The sequence below is a fragment of the Corvus hawaiiensis genome, chromosome Z, assembly GCF_020740725.1.
Source record: "Corvus hawaiiensis isolate bCorHaw1 chromosome Z, bCorHaw1.pri.cur, whole genome shotgun sequence".
Taxonomy (NCBI): domain Eukaryota; kingdom Metazoa; phylum Chordata; class Aves; order Passeriformes; family Corvidae; genus Corvus; species Corvus hawaiiensis.
This window is the reverse complement of record NC_063255.1, coordinates 71,290,862-71,308,924: the sequence shown is the minus strand read 5'-3', so window position 1 is coordinate 71,308,924 and position 18,063 is coordinate 71,290,862. Positions and strand designations below refer to the sequence as shown.

General features: G+C 35.7%; 1 protein-coding gene across 2 annotated transcripts in view; it reads left to right on the top strand.

Annotated features, from left to right (window-relative positions):
- MAN2A1 (mannosidase alpha class 2A member 1) overlaps positions 1-18,063 on the top strand; it is a 112,036-nt gene that overhangs the window by 74,220 nt on the left and 19,753 nt on the right. For both annotated transcript variants that reach the window (XM_048291063.1, XM_048291065.1), the window contains exons 14-19: positions 234-464; positions 566-688; positions 7,462-7,576; positions 11,180-11,313; positions 12,380-12,521; positions 15,423-15,556. In XM_048291063.1, the coding sequence (XP_048147020.1) occupies positions 234-464; positions 566-688; positions 7,462-7,576; positions 11,180-11,313; positions 12,380-12,521; positions 15,423-15,556 (879 nt within the window). The remainder of the gene's footprint in view (positions 1-233; positions 465-565; positions 689-7,461; positions 7,577-11,179; positions 11,314-12,379; positions 12,522-15,422; positions 15,557-18,063) is intronic.

The following is an 18,063-nucleotide window of genomic DNA, read 5'->3' as shown; positions in this document are numbered from 1 at the left end:
CTTAACAAGATTCAAAATTATTATTGCATTAATGTAATGGTAATCTTGATGCCAAGCAAATTACTGATGCAGATATTTTTGTTTGATAATTCTTTGTATTTATTTCCGGACTAAAGGAACACTCAGCCATCCTAAAATTATTCAAGCAAAGGGAGTTACTCTGAACATAAATTCAGTATAAAAAGTTGATATTTTGCTATTTTTAGTAATGACTACTTATTTGCTCCCAACAGATCTCTTTTGTGGCACATCTACCACCTCTTGGGATTGGAGTTTACCAGCTTTTGGAGGATGAGAGTTCAGAAGCAGTTTTAGCTGACTATAACATATATGTAAGAAATAGCAGACAGGAGAAGCCAGACAGAGTTTTCAAGATAAAAGAGATGCAGAATTCTGTGGATAATATAATCTTAGAAAATGCATACATGAAACTGTGGTTTTCTGGAATGTCTGGATTACTGGAGGTATGTTATATTTTATTTCAAAACACTATATTTTACTTTTTTGAGAACTTTTGTGCTTCTTTATGGAGCTTCACACCTAACATGAATCTCTGTCCTTTTAGAAAATTAATACCAAAGAAGATGGTAAAAACCATCAAATGAAGGTGGAGTTTGCTTGGTATGGAACTACCAGTAACCGAGATAAAAGTGGAGCTTATCTCTTCTTACCAGATGGAGATGCCAAGGTAAACCTTCTGTTTGCAAAGAGATTCTTATCTTGAAGTAACTTGAAGTGTTTGGCAAATACAGATTGGAAGAGCTAGTTGTCCCCAAAACTGAAATAAAAGCTGTGTAGCTAGACATAATGACATCAGTTACTGAAATGATTGGCAGAAGTTCATACTTCCTAACCCTACATCAGAGTAAAAACATGGTAAAAATTTGAAAATGTGAAAATCTAGAGAATATTTATGATTCCAAAAAAAACTTAAGATGTGATCCTTGCAAGAAATCCAGTGAGATGTGACCATTCATTATCAATTAAATAAGTTCATTTTCACTTTCTATGGTGAAAATGTGTAGGACATACTGATGAATTTCTACTTCTTCACTTTTCTGGTTTTTAATATATTTTTTTAATTGTGAATGAGTTGCTTCTGGTTCAGAGCTACTTTTTAAGCTGATATTAGAGTATTTAGTTTATTATAGTAATTAAGATACTGAGTCCCAATTGGTGTATATAAAGACAGAGTAGCAAGGAACTGTTCTGATTTAGTTCTCCAGGGTTATCTGTATTTTTAGCTGTGTAATTACTGGAGAGCAACAGCATACTCCTATTAGTTTTCAGATTGGAAATTGGGAAATGGCAGCATTCTTGCAGTGACTTAATTACCATACGGAGCCTACCATACCCCTTTTGGAACCGGAAGGGTGATATTTCAGAAGGCAAAAGATAAAATAATGAACATTTATGAAGCTAGCTAGTTGGCAGCATATTTCTTCTGAATTTCTCTTGTGAAAACCTAAGTTGCATGCAAATATGAGTTCTATGCTTACCATTTTAGGAAATATGCAAGAGTAATCATTCTAATTTTTGGCGGGAGGGAGGGGTGTTTGGCTTTCTTTCTTCTTCTTTTCTTTTTCTTTTTTTCCCCTTATGTGTGTAAATCAGTCTGGAAGGGAAAGAAGAGTTTTCTTTTCTTTTAGCAGTCTTTCCTAGTAGCATACCTTTTGAGGTCTGTGAGTTGACGGTTTTCAACTATTTAGTATATTTAGTCCCATAATTGTTTATTTCAGATATGTTCATCATGGTTCCCTTACTCTTCATTTTATATGTCATTTCATATATTTTGTTGAGTTTTTATCTGTGAATACTGGAACAATATCACTTACAGTTTTTAAATTTTACCTTTCATTAACTGCGTGGTCACACTTTAATTTCATTTTATATTCTGATTTATCTTTTGCTTATAAAAATAATCACTAAATCTAGCAGTTATGTAATTTTAACTACACCTTTAAGTAATTTGGTTTATTAAAATAATCTGGATGAATTGAGGTAGCAAAATAATATGGCTTAAACAGAAAAAGTCTGTCACATGTCTGCAAGCACACTTAGAAAAGAAAATGAAATTAAACTCCATTTTAAGTTAAGATTAAAAGGGTGGTGTTCAATTTTTGTAATGTTTTATACAATAAAAATGAAATTGTGATACCTCTGAAAATTCTGCCTCATTAATATTATGCTTCACCATAAGGCTCATTTGGCTTGCATTTTAATAACACTAATTAAGTTGTCCCACTGGGAATAACAATGTAATTCTATAGTAGTTTCTAAAGCAATTTGAACTAACGTTTTCTGTCTTAAAAGAAATGCCATCTGTTCAGGGTTCTTAGTCTGATGTGGATTGACTAACTTTCTAAGTCCTTGTGTGAACTGGCAATAGGATAAATGGCAGGCAGTTTTCTTGATTTCTGGCTAGGTGTTTTGTTGTTTTGGTTTTTTCCTTACTTCCCTTACCCTATGTATTACAGCAAAATTTGCAAAGAATAATTGCTTTTTATGTTGGACTATTTTCCTTTGGTAGCAGTAGAGTTATATGTTTTCTTTGCCCTTGTTAATTGATTAATTTTGTCATCTGATAAATCTTTTGGTTACTTTATTTTCAGTTCTGAAATACTCAGAAATTATTTTTCTTCGTCTGGTTTAATCATCTGTCTGGCCACAGGGCTAAACTACAACAGTGCAAAGTCCAGAACAGAGGTGCAGAGCAGGTCCTCCATCCTGCAGGTCTAGAGAGATAGGACAGTCCTCCTACCATGCCTTTGTATTTTCTGCAAAGTCAGAGGAAAAAGCAAGGTACCAGGGAAAAGGCAGCATCTTAACTTTTTTAAATGGCAGTGCAGTGTAACTGATTGACAGCATTACCAAAATTTGGAAGGAAAGGGTTTCCTTGGGCCTTGCAACAAATACAAACAAAAGTGTCCTGTTCATGAAGAGAAAACATGTTTTTGTCTCCTGTGATTTTGTGAAGGATGGCCAACTCGTATTTTTGTAGATCTGTGGAAAAAACCCCACAGTATTCAATAAACTTTGAAACAGTTAAATGTCTGTATTTTCTTTTGTGTATTCAAGACAAGTCAATATGTGATGACTTCTTACTAGCCCTGCTTGGTTATCAATAGGGAATAGAGCAAAGCAGTTTTTTCCAAAGCATCAGATGCTAAGTGTTTGTGGGATCAATGTGAGTAGTTGATTTTTGTTTTACAAATAATTTTTTTCACTATCAAAGTGATGGGTTTTGGTACACCCAGACTAGGAAATTCTGATTCTCCCTCAGGGAGCTGGTTCTGTGATTCTGTGTATGTACTAGTTCCCATAGGTACTTATATGCTAACAGAATGTGGAAGAAAACAGATTTTTTTTTTTTTCCCCTCTTGCAGGATCTCTAGTGCTAGAGCTAAAACACATGATATTAACTCAGTCTAATCTCAAACCCTGCCAAATAAGAGGCAATCTGCTATTGAAAAACACCTTTTCCTGTAGGCTTTGTCTTGAGGTCTTTTTTTTAAATCTCAGACCTATCCAGAGCATTTAATCTGTGGTTGAAAACTTTCCCCTGGGCGTAGTTTTTTTGGCATCCAGACCAACAGTGTGCTGCACTACCAGAAGTTTTCTGGCCACACTAAAATGGTTAGGAGTGCTTTACTTGTCTACAAGGGAAGAAGCTTATTGCCCATTCTTCATGCCTCCAGGCTGCAATATGCCATGCCATCTTCTGTACAAGCCAGTAAATATTTTGGTGAAGGTATATCTCCAGTTATGTCCATCCTTTGGCACCTGTTTTGATGTTAAGTATTTTAATATACCCTAGGGATCCATGAGGTATTATTTTGCTCCAAGTATTCTCCCTTAAAATTCCTTGCTAGCTTCTCTCCAACCTTCTTGCCCACTTTTTTTCCAAAGGAAGGTTGTCTTATTTCTCTTGAATATGAGTACAGAAAGATGATTTCTGAACCCTTTGATCCATAGTTCTGTTGTCCCGTTTCTGAAAAATACTGATTTCCAGGCTCAACAAAAACTGCCTCAGCAGGCTGCTGGATCTTTTACAATGGAATTCATTCCAGTGGATTTGAGTGGAACAAATATTACAGCAGCTATTTATTTTAACTCTTTAGAAAGTGGAGTCTTCAGCTTAACCATTGGATATGAGACCAGCATATTTTTATTCCAATTCAAGGTGTGAATAATCACAGATTACTTCATGCTGGAAGGTCCTTTAGTCCATGCTTGTTTTCAAAGCAGACTTAATACTGAATTGAGACCAGGACTTTGTCAAATCAGTTTTCCAAATATCTCTATCATTGTTTGCTCTTTCCACATTGCCTTAGACTTTCACATCAAAAGATGTGAAAACTGGAACTTTTGTAGTTCAGATCCAGGACCAGGATCATTTCATAAACCTGTGCATCTCACCAAGGATCTTTACAATGATACTAGAACAATTGCAAGTTCAATGCATAAAGATGTTTTCCTGCTTAAAAGCCTGGTTGATTGAAATTTTTGCTGTGGCAAACCTGGGCAGTTATCTTTTTATACATTCTGAGCTCTTGGTATTTCTCCTGGTAACTATCAACAAATCACTTTCTAGGATTAGTGTGCTTTTCTAAGTACTAAATCAATTAGAAGGCTTCCCTGTTCTATCACTACCATACTTTTACTTCATTTTTCTTGCTTGCTCAACAATCAGGGAATATCAGTCATCTGTGAGAACTTGAGTATACATCATATTGCCACTCTTTCTATCAGAAAGAACTTGTCTGATCTCCAAGACTACATTATAGCATCTACTTTTGTAAGCCGCCTTCCTCTTTTGTGCCTTTCCTAGCACTGTGTCTGAATTGGAGGCTTGCAAACTCAATGCATGTGCTAGCAAAATCACCAATTACTGTTTTTAAAAAATTGATTAGTTTCAGGCAATATCTTCAAAATAAAAGTTCCTTTTTCATCAGCTCATATTTCTGTTTCGTTCAGAACAGTCTGTGTGGTTGCCTTTATCTTCAGAAGAAGAGCTGATCTGGCTACATGTGCAGCCTGGAGGCTCAGGTGTGTGAACTTAATGTTTATGGCAATATCCCAGAATCTGACAGCAGACATATCCATCTCATTTCAGCTTTCTGTGTATTTTAATAGCTGTTGTCAATATCGCACTTGTATTTTGTACTAAAAAACACAATGGAAAAGAGTTCTTCCAAGTGTTTGGGTTTGTTTTTTGTTGGGTTTTTTTTTTTTAATTTTTGGTTTTTGAAATTACTTCAGGTAATTTTTTTCTAATAAGTGCACAGCTTTTTACCTTCCTGTGTTACTCATCCAGCATCTCTCCATTTTGCTGGCTAGCTCTAGTGAGAGCCCAGCAGGAAATACTCGTATGAACTACTGCAGACTGTAAGCTCTGTGTTACTTTGATAACAGAATATATTTGGCAGTCTGCTGTCTGTGCAAGTAACGTTCTCCTGGTTCACAGGTAATTTGTTTGTCCTGATGGCCTCAGGTTTCTCAGTTCATTTTCTGAGAGTTCCTTTAGGTGCTGTTTCAGTCTGTCTTTGCTAGCTTGAGTACCTTCATGTTGCTGTACCCTGAAGGGAGGATTTTGAAGGGTTTGATTATTCCACCATTTGGTCGGTCATCCAGTTCCCCTGTGGGATTTTTAACTTTTAGAAGCCATGTAGTCACAGGTTAAATGAGTTTGTCTTCTCTACCTATGTGTGATAGAAAAGCAAATAAGAATCTCTTCTGCCAGAAAGGGAGAATTCAGTCTACTGTTATGGATATTGTCAGTTTTTCATGGAAATAAGAGGTTCTAACCTGAGATCTGGTCTTCAAATTTCTTTTATCTCAGCATATTAGTTCATTGGGCTTATGTGCCCCCTGAATACCATATTTCTGCTGTATTTCTCACCTAGCAAATGGGTTTTGCGTAATAGGTAACATTTGTCTGTCCTATTGACAAGATGAGACCCTATGGAAGTATTCCATTGTTTTTTCTTGTAGACTGTCAAGAAGTCCAAAACACTCTTTTGAGGTTTTCTATTGATTAACTGGATAAGATTTTCAGTAGGAAAGAGCCCTGTGTCCCTAAACCAAACAATCTTATCAAGGTGTAAGTAGATGTGATTTTTCTTCCAAAATCCTGTATACAAAATTCCTGTAGTTGATAACTGCAGAGTTGCCTCTTGGAGCTCTGGCACAGCTTTTATTAAGCAGTATTCTGAAGCTCTAAGAATAAGTATGTGAATAGAAAAGGCAGGCTTTTAGCCCTTGAAAGTCTCTTCCAGTTTTTTCTATTATACAATACTTCTTGAAATCTTCCCTCTAAATATACATACAATTATATTTCAAAGAATGTTGGATATTTACCTGTACTTGTTCTTCTCTAGTATGTTTTTTCTGTATGTTTGTAAGTTTGATCTCTGCTCTTCCTCAAGATATATTTGATCTTTGGTGTCATTGCTTCAAGAAAGACCGTGCTCTGTCCTTATGGCCGTGCTATATACAGAAGTAAGACAGCCACCCTCTGAGAGCTTTCTGCCTACATCCCTCTGAATAACCTGTTTTTCAAGCATTTGTGGTGGGGTTTTTTTGAGTGAAGTCTTTATTTACAGTTGTTTCCCTATCGAAGTAATTGCGTGTGTTGTGTTTTCATTTTTGGCTTGTAAATTGTCAATATTTAATTCATTTTTACCTTTACAGCCATCCATTTATTTCCAGCTAGTGCACATAGTTCAGTTTGGGATCTACTGTGTTTTAAAAAAAAGTTGTCGTTTGCCTAGCCAAGACTCTAAATGCTGTGACTACATGGAAAAATAATTTTCTTCATCTCTTTGGTTTGACTGTTGATATGCAAAATTTGTCCTATTCTGTGGGAACCATGAGTAGTAAGCCACTGTCCTTGTTGGCTTTTTGTAAGGATTCCCAGCCTTACCCTGCATTCCAGAGACCTCCTACTGGCAGTAGCTGTTTCTGATGAAGAAAAAGCTTTCTCTTCTACTTTCAAAAGGATATGGAAATTGATCCACAAGGCAGAGTAGGGGAGGCTTTCCTTATACAATGTACCACTGACAGAGGTAGTTAAAGCACCTGCCACAAATTATGACACTACAGTATTTAATTCCTGGTTAGCAGTTAAAATTTTTCTTGCAAAAGAGCTCAATCCAGATGCAGTATCAATGCATTCATGTGCTTGTCTGTAGACCTTGTATCCATTAATCCTCATAAAATACTTGTGAGATATGTAATGAGACTTAACCTAATTTTACCTAAAGAAAATGTGAGACTCTGAAGAGAAGTTGCTGAATTTCAGATTAGGAGTAATTTTTTAATCTTCAGGTTTTTAGATCTGGAATGGTTTAAAAAAATAAAATGCTATTTTAATATTTATTAAATGCTTTGATTTATTGGCACTACATTTAGGCAAAACTTCCAAAATACTTACTCTGACTTTCTGTTTTATTTTTGTAGCCTTATATTTTTACAGACCCACCTGTCATAAGAGTTACTCATGGAAAGATTTTCTCAGAAGTTGTTTGTTTTTTTCACCACATGACACATACCATGCGGCTGTATAAAGTCCAGGGTAAGAGTTGTGAAATTCTGTCTCTCTCGACAGTTATTTTACATCACTATGGTTTGGATCCTACCTGCCTTTTGAATGTTTAAATGCAGTTCTGTCTGCACTAGTGCAGAGGTCATGAGACTGAAGTTGTATTGACTCCAGTGCACTGTGATTTCTCTCTGAGTATCATGCTAGTTATTAAGCTGGTGTACTTAACAGATTTGTTAGAGATATCTCTCCAGACTTTACTGACTCATCTGGATGCTGTAAATAGCGGTACATTTTGAAAATCAGACAAAAAATAGAAATATCTTGAAGGTAAGGTAAAAACATAGTTTCTTTTCGTAGTTTCACATTGACTGATGGAAGTACAATATATATTAATGGCCTTAATAGAGAAGTCTAGTTTACATCACAACTCCAGGCTTTAGTTGTTTATGACCTTCCTTTGTATGTCCTTTATCTGCTTGGAAGAGCTTGTGACAGAGTTGGCTGAGTCTGTTGAGAGGCACCAGCACCGCACATCAACTTTTTGTTTCTTAGGAAATAACATCGTACCAGTTTTCCCTTGTTTTCTTCAGTAAGGCTTTCAGGTTTTTGTTTCTTTACTGTTCAGCTACTGATTTCCAAGGAAATTCTTGGTAAACAGTCATTTTGGAAATTTTCTACCCTTCCAAACTAGATAAAATTGGCCACTGAAAAATGTAAAAGAAGGAGGAAATCATGGTGCAATTCTATACAATTATTTTCCCATGGAAACTTGAGTTAACATGCGTAAGTGTATCTTTCTGTGGTTTAGCAACATACATTTTCAGTTATTTATTATTTGTATCTACTGGAATTCTGAAATAAAGAAGCACTGGTTAATGTTTTCAGCTGAAGGAACTGACATGTTTTGTATTAGAAACTTTACTGTAGGAGTCAAATTTTCTGCATATTTTTTAAAGTCTTATTTATCAAATTTAATTATTTTTCCTAAACAACTTCAAAAAAAAAAAAGGGAAGTTGTAAGTACTTTCAAAGTCTTCCTTGCACTTTTCATTCTTTCTTTTAGGTTTCAAAAGTAGTATTGACATCATCTGTTTGATTTCTGGGGGGTTTTTTGTTTCATTTTACTTCTACTGTATTTCACTCTAGAACTAAAGAACTAAAATTGATTCGGATGCCTCATTTTTGTGACATGTGTACATTGAAGTTCGAAGTTGCTGGAGTTTATACATATGCCAAAAGCTGATCAGAGTTCAGTTGCCAGCTGATAAAGTAATTCTAGATCAAACATTAGCTCACACTCCTTAGGAACACAAACCAAGAGTTTGCATAGTAATTTGTTGTTGAAGATCCTAAGGAAACATGACTCATATTTAAGATTATGGTTTCTTGGTTTTAAGTGACAAGTATGTAAAATCAGCTTAGAGGAAAAAAGGTACCTTGAGGTCAAGAGGTACCAGGTTGCCAAGAATGTGGAAAGAAAGTTACATTTCTGTGTGAGTTTCAGTAAATTAAAATTCTCAGCAAGGAGGGAACTTATATAGGTGGATATTTATTGTAGTGAAGGAGAGGGAAAGACCCTAAAAAGCCTGTTTTTTGGTTGTTAGGGTGAGGCTGTTATTGTAAAGTAGATTTTTCTGTAGTACTCCTTTTTGTTTAATTCGCTACTAAATGCCTACTAGAAGTATTTCACTTCCCTTTCACAGTTACCAGAAAATGTGTTGTCAGTGAAAATCACTTAATTGCCAATTCCTAACACTTAAGTTTATCTTTTCTTGTGAGTGTACTGTCTACTTTTTTCCTTTGGCTTTTCTGACAATTTTTAATTCATCATGATGTTTCAATACTTACACCATTACATATGTAATATGTACACGTGTAAGTCCTGTACCATGCTTCTAGCTTTGACAAGGAAAAATGATGCAAAATATATATTATATATTGTCTGTTTGCTTTTGGGTGTGTTTTTATTTCAATTTCTTTAAGTGTTCATTCTCAAAGTTTAAAATTTGATAGCTTTGCATCATTGTTTTGCTGAGGTCTATTTCCTTGGCTTTGTAAGGGAAGTTATTTATAAAGCATTATGTCAATTATAATAAGATATTTTGAAGTCTAGATACTAGATATATACAGTAACAAATCATGTGGAAAAAAATCAATATGTGCATGTGTATAAATGTGTTTTGATTTCAAGTAAGGACCTGATCTCCTGTTGTAACTTGCCTGCTTGCCAAGGGGCAGCAAGCCTGATTGTGTGGCTAACCCAGCTGTTGGATAGTACTTCCAAGTCTTCTGACTTGGAATCTTCTTCTGCAATTTTGGGGGAAAAAAACAGCTTTTACCCCTTTTGGCTTTAAAATTCTCTTGATTTTGGGGAGAAGATACTCTGGGTTGACAACGCTGTTCAGTAATTGACCATTGAGTGGTTTTTAACTTCTGCTGACATTGGCATCTGTTTTTGATATTAGCATGATTTTGTTGAATCTTTTTATCAGAAGCTTCATATGCTTTATTTTCTTCATAGTTGTATTTCTGTATTATCTCAAATTATGTAGTACAAAAATGATGAAACTCTAAGCTAAAATACTGTATTCTTCTTCAATGTACTCATGCTTTTAAATATTTGGAAAAAGTACTTTAAATATTTGGAAGATCTATGACTGGGGGCATCAAAAGTGGAGCGTATAAATCCACATTTTCCAGACTAGGTTTGGGAAAATAGATGTGATTAGCTGAACCAAATGTTTTCCATTTAGCACTGAAGTTTAATAGCCATTGGTAAATGTTAACATTTTAACAGTTGCTGTACTTCTGCAGGTGGCATTCAGATTTTAAAATAGATGAAACAAATAGGTATCTCTGTTCTGCTTGGTGCAATTCTTTTCACAATCATTAGTCCCATTAGACTACAGAAAGGGTAGAAGTGGTGATGCTGAATGATGGTATGATTCCACTCCAGATTGTGTCTTGAACTGTTTGAAAAGGGCAGGTTATTATTAAAGGTATGTAATTTTCAGTACAAGGCACCGTAGAAAAAAAAAATCTCACTGAACAACTTGTCCAAATTTTCAGACACCTAATCCTTCTTTTAATAAATACGAATCCTTTCCCTGTCAACAAAGTTTTGTGTCCTGCTTGTGGCTGTATTAGTTGAAAATTCTTAATTCACTGTCCTTAAGGAAGATTATTGCTCCTTTGGTTAAAACAGCTGCTCACAGTTTCCTGCTCAGTTGAACCGTTCTGTCAAGACGCTGGTAACTTCATTCTTGTCTGGGAATGGTGACAGCTGCTTAAGAGTGAAGGGGAGAAGTGACTGACCAGGTCTTGCTCCAGCATATTTATTTAAAGACAGCACTTAACAGTTGTATGCTGTTTCCTACTGATGTACTGGAACCCACATTGGTTCTTGCCATGTATTGCTCCTGTTCCCCTTCAGTGCTCTCTTTCAGACTGTCTGTTCAATTTGTACCAAATTAGAAATACTGCTCTATCATCTGTCACATAACTGAACTGTCTTCCAATATCTGGTTAGATATACAGAAAACAAAAACTAGATCACTCTGTTCTGGGAGCACAGTCATTCTTATACATGTGGCAATCACTTTTAGAGATTTTAAATGCGTCTTTTTCATGTAGGTTTGGAAGGACAGTCTCTTGAAGTTTCCAATATTGTGGACATTAGAGGAGAATATAACCGTGAACTTGCAATGAGAATTTCATCTGACATAAACAGTCAAAATAGATTCTATACTGATCTTAATGGATATCAGGTAATTGCCATCTTTTAATTGTAAAAGCTTAGGGTGTCAGGTTTTGACTGTCTAAATATAAAGAGCTTATACTAAACAAACTCTCACGTTAAACTGCACTAATAATTTAAAAGGAAAAATGCTTTTTAAAAATATATCTGTTATAAAATTTTATGTAGACCAGATGAAGAAGTAAGTGTGTGCTTTAAAGGAGTTTGTTGAATATTCCTTTATATGCTTTTTAATGTAAGAATTATAATACAGCAAGTCACCACGTGGTTGCTTATATATGCGCATACCTTCTTTCCCTCCGCTTTGTTTATTTCGTTAGAGCCATTGGATAACACAGTGATAAGTATACATAAGGACCAGATCTGGTGAAGAGCTGCTTATTGCTGTGTTTGAAATAAGTGATGTATTTTGCATGTATGATGCTTTTTCTATTGTTAATGCATCTGAGGAAATGTAGTGGGACTATTGTCTTAATTTGAACTGTGCAGCTCACACAAAGAGAGAAAAATTGGTCTTCCTTACCTTCCTTTCTTGCTAAAAATAGTTTTGCAAATACAGGAGACCATGAGTCCTAAGTAAAAGACTACTGGTTTTCCAGTTACTGTGTAGTACTGTATTTTGCTGGAGACAATGAATATTTAAACATGAAAACAGTTTTAATACTACTACTCAGTTGTCATGTAGCATTCAAGAATTCCAACAGCACTTCAATGAGTTCCCATTATAAACCAACAATTCCTTTTCTGCTACCTTAAATCTATTCATTGCTTGCTCTCTAGAGGGGAAAAATTTTTCTCTCATTTTATAACTGTGATTATTCCTTTTTGTAGATTCTCTTGATAAATCTTTCACATTTTTTTTTAATATTCTTTGATGTAAAAGTACATTGAAGTTACCATTTCCAAAGTGGTAATTTTAGCCACAAATCTCCCCAAAAAGCTAAATAATACAGTTGAGTGAATGCTTTCGTGATGGTTGTTCTTCCAAAGCACATGGGATAAATGTCTGAAAATGTCTTTGAAATTTAATTGCATAAAAAGAATGTACCTTGTTGAAGTTTGTGTTCATAATGCAGATCCAGCCCAGACTGACGATGAGCAAGTTGCCTCTTCAAGCAAATATCTATCCTATGACTACCATGGCTTATATCCAAGATGTTGGTGTTCGTTTGACACTTCATTCAGCTCAGTCTCTAGGTGTTGCAAGCTTGAAAAATGGTAAATATAAGATGATAGATAAGATAAAAGTCTCTCCTTCATGATTTTCTGAAATAGTTCGTTCAGAGATTTCCATACTTACCTACAGGCATTTGAAGAGAGAAGTAAATTTTTCCAACTCTGAAAAGTTTTAGAATATGTCCCTAAGCAAGGAGGAAGAGGTTGGTCCCACATGAGATCCTGTCATCTTCAATGAAAGATCCCTCTCAAACTAGAGACAGAGGAAAAAGATTGCAAAAATGACAGAAGGAGCAATGAATTGTCAGAACCAGCTATTTTTCACCCAAGAACTCTGGTGGAGCTCAGGAATGAAGTAGCAGAACTAAAGGGGTTATTCTTTAGCAGAGTAGCAGAGGACTTAAGAAGAATGCTGATCATGTTTTTTGTTCTCTTTGTTTGCTTTAGTGTAGACAGCACTAGTCTTAAGGTATATACAGTATAGCCTAACTTCCCTGTCAAGGAAAAACACCAGCAGCTTTTTTGAAGATTAGTGTTAGTGAAATAAAGGATAAATATGACCCTGGGTACGAGTGAACATACTTCTGAAACAAAATCATACCTCACAAATTTAATGGAGTACTTTGAATATATTGACAAGAAAAATCAATTCATATTAAGAATTCCAAAAGAGACACAGTCTTGCTCCTTGGAGCAGAAAAGGGTATGATGAATGGCCTGGAGGACTGGAAACAGAGGGCAGTTATTCAGTCTATTGGAATGGAGGAGATAAAGCTAGAGGTAGTGGGCAAAATAAGGTATATAATTCATAACTTAAGATGTATAATTCCTTGCTGTAATATATATTGTCAGTTTAAATGTATATGATTTCAAAAAATAATGGAATGAATACTCAGAAAAGTCCATCAGAAACTGCACCAACACCTACTTCCCAGTTCGTTTTAAGAAAAATGTCATAAATACTGTGTTCTGACAAAAGGTGAATACCATGCTGGATTAGTGGCAGTATTAGCAAACCTAATTCACTTTAGGGCAGGGAATTAACACTGACATATACAGTGATGCTTTAATAAAACCACAGTGGAAAATACCAGCCTTTTGTTCCAAGTCTACTGGATACAAGACCCAAACCACATTTTTTCTTCCCTCCCCTTGCTGGAAACCCAGTTCCTATTGGTCTGATCTTGTGAATGACCCTGACACCTCCAGTGTTGTTATGCACGCATTAAATGGGTATTGGAGATTAAATTAGTGTGAAGAGGCTTTGTTACCTGATAATAGTGTCTGTATTTATTCTTTAACAATCTTAATCTCTGAGTCACAGAATAATGCACCATCTAAATCCACAGACAGTCCCGCTCTCTGCCATCAAATTAGAGAAGTTGAGGCTAGCACTGTTGGACATTTTGCAGTTAAGCATCAGGGAGAAACTGACCTTCTGTGAGCACTTGTTTCAAATCTGTTAGAATACATTAGAGGCTTTTCACCTACTCCAGTTAAATAGAAGAGCAACAGATGTATCCCCTACCTGACATGACATTGATTTCTTGACTGTGTCACTCTTTGGCAAACTGTATTATGTCATTGAAGATACACCAACATCAAATATTTACTCCGTCCCACTAAGAAAAAAAGGAGAATTAATTAATCTGATTTGTTATCATTAAGTAATATTCCATTAAATTACTAAATTGTCTACCTTGTCCAGAAGGCATGCTGGATTCCTCAAAAAAGAACAGAAAATTAAGCTGAAGGTTCAGTGGTTGCTGAATATCATATGCTTCATGACGTTTTTCTGAAGGTCTTTCAGGAGCTCAGAGGGATGGATCATGGAAGAAAATTTGAAAATCTTACAGTTTAGGCAAGCAACCCTCAGTATCTATCTGCCTGTGTCTGAGACACAGATGTGTCTCAAGGCATAACCCACCATCTGAAAGTTATGTGAACAGTACCTGAGTTCAAAATAGCAGTTTTTTCTTACTCATTATCAGCTGATTTCTGTCCTGGATAAACAAAATATGTTTGTACTTGAGGGAAGGGAAGAACAAGTATTTAAGAAAATCGGGTAAGTGTTTGTAGAACACTGAAGTATAAGAAAGACAGCCTTAGTAAGCAGCCTTTTCTAGAAGCTTAAATTGTGAATTTCTTATTCAGGATACAAGTACTTTGGTCTTCCATTTTTATTTAGGAAACAAGTGAACTTGTTTGAAGATTCAGTGTGCAAAAAACATAACAGCCTTAATTACGTGCCGCAATCTGGTTTCCTTCTGGAGATAGACCCTTGAAAAGAATGTGAGCTTCATTGTCCATCAGGCTATATATGATTTAACATCATGCTTAAAGAGCTGTTTTGAGTGGCCATGCTGCAGTTCAGTATAAACGCAGAACTTAATGCTCAGTGCTTATGCAGTGCAAAGTTTTTTCCTACTCCCACAAGTGAAGTTACCTGTACAAGAAGTGATTGTGAGTAATTATATACTCCTGTTGATACATATTTTTCCTTCTGACTTCAAATGTGAAACAAAAGAATGGAGTACAAGGTGAAGACAGTTCCTCTACAGAAGGTCTCTCCATACAGCTGCTGCTACTTGGGAGTGATTCTCATCTTGGATGTTTGAATTCCAAGTATCCTTGTTGCAAATAGTAGTTAATAGTAATAATTTTTCATAGTAAACTTTTATTTAGACTCTGAAAGTAAAAATTGATGGACATTCTGCAGAAGGGCTTGTGAAAATTTTTTGGCAGGTTATATACAGCCACAGTCCAGTGGCACTAACTCTTTTCATAATCGGTCCTAACAATATTGATCAGTGCTTACTCTGCCAAACTCAAGAGAAATAATATGATTTTTTAGAGTAAGTTAAATTTTAGGGCAGGTTTTTTATGTTTAATAGAACCTTACATATTCTTGTTACTAGTATAATCCTTGTGTTGCTCTTTCAGGTCAGCTGGAAGTGATCATGGATCGCCGGCTTATGCAGGATGACAACCGTGGCCTTGGACAAGGTGTTCAAGATAACAAGATTACAGCTAATGTCTTCCGACTGCTGTTGGAAAGAAGACGTGGAACAGATGTGGTAGGATTCACTGTCTGGATTATTTTTGCCAATTAAGATGTAAATATTTATTTCTGTTGCAGCAGCAAAGAACTCAGTAAAGAAATTATTCCATGAGCTGTAGAACTAAGGAAATGTAGCTTCCAAGGGAGTTTTGTCCTCTTGCTTGCATAATCTGATTGTAAAGACTTCATCTCTCACTATTCCTCATGTAAATCCATATCTACTTTCTCACTCACACTTCAACATACGAGTGGGGGTACCATTGTGGAAGTCTCTTTTTTCTTTTTTAATTACTTTTTTACTGAACAAGCTTTAAAAGCTGCTAATTAGTGTGAGTTCTGCTTCTTAACAATGTTAACTGAGTCTAAACAAAGGTTGACAAATTATTTCAGCTGAATGGGTAGAAAGAAAAAACCTCTTATAAATATAATTTTCCTAGGAAATAAGATTTGAGTGGAAATATTTAGACGCCAGACATAAAAACCTTTTCAGTTCATTATGATTCTAGGAAAGTTGAGACCATTTTGTTGTAGGGGTATTTTTTTATTTGCACATATCTCAGTTTGCTGGTTTGTGTCTTAGTCTTTTGAATAACCTCAATTTTCTTTCAGTTCTTTGTATTTTCTCTTTGTTTTTTTCTTATCATTTTCAAGAAGGACAAAATAAGAAGTACATCTTTGTACTGAGGCAGTATGACGTGATGACAGTGCTGAGTATATTTTAAAATCATTGCATACCTAAAGATGAGAGGTTGTATACCAAGCTGCTAATGAATATGCAGATAAATTGGAATTAATTCTGGTTTATAATGGATATCATTAACCACTGTGAGAGGATGATAATATCAAGCTTAAAGCTAATTTTCAGCATTTAATGATTGACAGTGGGGTTTTTTTTTCAGGTTGTACATGTCATTATGATTTTCTAGTTCCTCATCATGTATAATGCACGCTGCATATTAACTGCATTTATCAGTGTGATGTGCAGCTACCCAAGCTAACGTGAGTTCAGCAGCAGTCTGGTTGTGACAACAACAAGAACTGCACAGTTTAATCCCTCTTTACAAGAGGAAACCTGCAGAGCGATCTGTACTGCCACCCAAAAATTCCTTAGTACCCAGGGTAATTTGTGTTGTATTAAATTAGACTGTGGAGCTGGTAAGTAAGAATTGCTGGACATGGAAATCTATGTTTACATTAGAAAATAATTTGAAACAACAGTGGATCAAATCAGTTAGTGCCATTGTGCTTGCAGTGACACTGTGCGCAGTCTTGGTGTTTTCTGTAGAACCATAAAATAACTCACTAAAAGGTACTTCTGGAACTCTTCCGCTCTAGTCCCTGCTCAATGCAGTCTATTTTTGTGTCAGAACAGACGTAAAAAGTTAGTCATGCATTCAGACCATAATTAAGATGTGATGGGTTAGAGCATGTTTAGTGCCGTACCTCATGGGGAGCTCCTTGGTTACTTCCTTCTAAAATGAAACTGGTCCACACACACTGAGGTTGCTCTGCAAACTAGTACAGTGCCCCCCTTGAGTGGGGTTGGCCACAAGTTTAGTTTCAGAACAGCTGCTACTTCAGACCAAAACACTCCATTGGAAAATATTTTGAAGTACTTTTGAAGTAATATTTTGAGTCAATTACTCACTTAGAGTAAAGGCAACCTAAACAACTCTGGAATGTCCTAGTTAGTGAAATATTTACATGTGTCTGTGCATATGTTTGCTAATTTGTTTGTGATACCAGTCAGGTATCATCTCAGCAGAATAACAGTGTAATTCCCTTTTTTTGTTTAAATCATCTCTCCTACAAATTTGAAAGATTCTGTGCAAGTTACTGAGAATCTTTCAAAGGAGAAGGGGCAGTTGCCTACTACAATCAAAAATTTCTGAGGTGTTTTGGATACCTGTGTTCCAGCACCTTCCTTTCCCCATAACACTTCATGCTGAGCTTATAATGGTTTTAAATGGCTGCAGAGGACTTTAGGGGAACTGGTTCTTTCACACTCTTGAAAGGACTTCGAAGAAAATGGAATCAGAACTATGGGGGAGTAGGCGCAGTCCAAGAGGTGCTTGTTGTCCTAACTGATCCAATACGCACAAGCCCCAGGAGCCAAGCAAGAGGTTTTAAGGAAACATTTTCTCTCTGGTGTTGTATCTGGAATTCCCCATTCATATATTCAGAATGTTCTAGAATTATGTTTTTCAAAATTTACCTGAACATTAGTAACATTTTCTGATTCATGCCACTGTTTCAGTTTTAAAGTAAGGGTAGTACTCTTTCTGTTTCATTACACATACAATCATATTTTTTTTTAGTCCAGTTACCCAGAAGGTAGTTGTTATAATAGCTTAAAAATAACCATGTCAGAAAAAATTATGGTGAAATTATATGCAGTTTATATACGTAATCAGCTACGGTGTGACTCATACTCTGACCCTGATTTTGTTGTCAAGCCCTATTTTATTGACTTCAGGAAACATGAAAGCCACTGGAGGAGAAAGTTTTGACCATTTGACATCT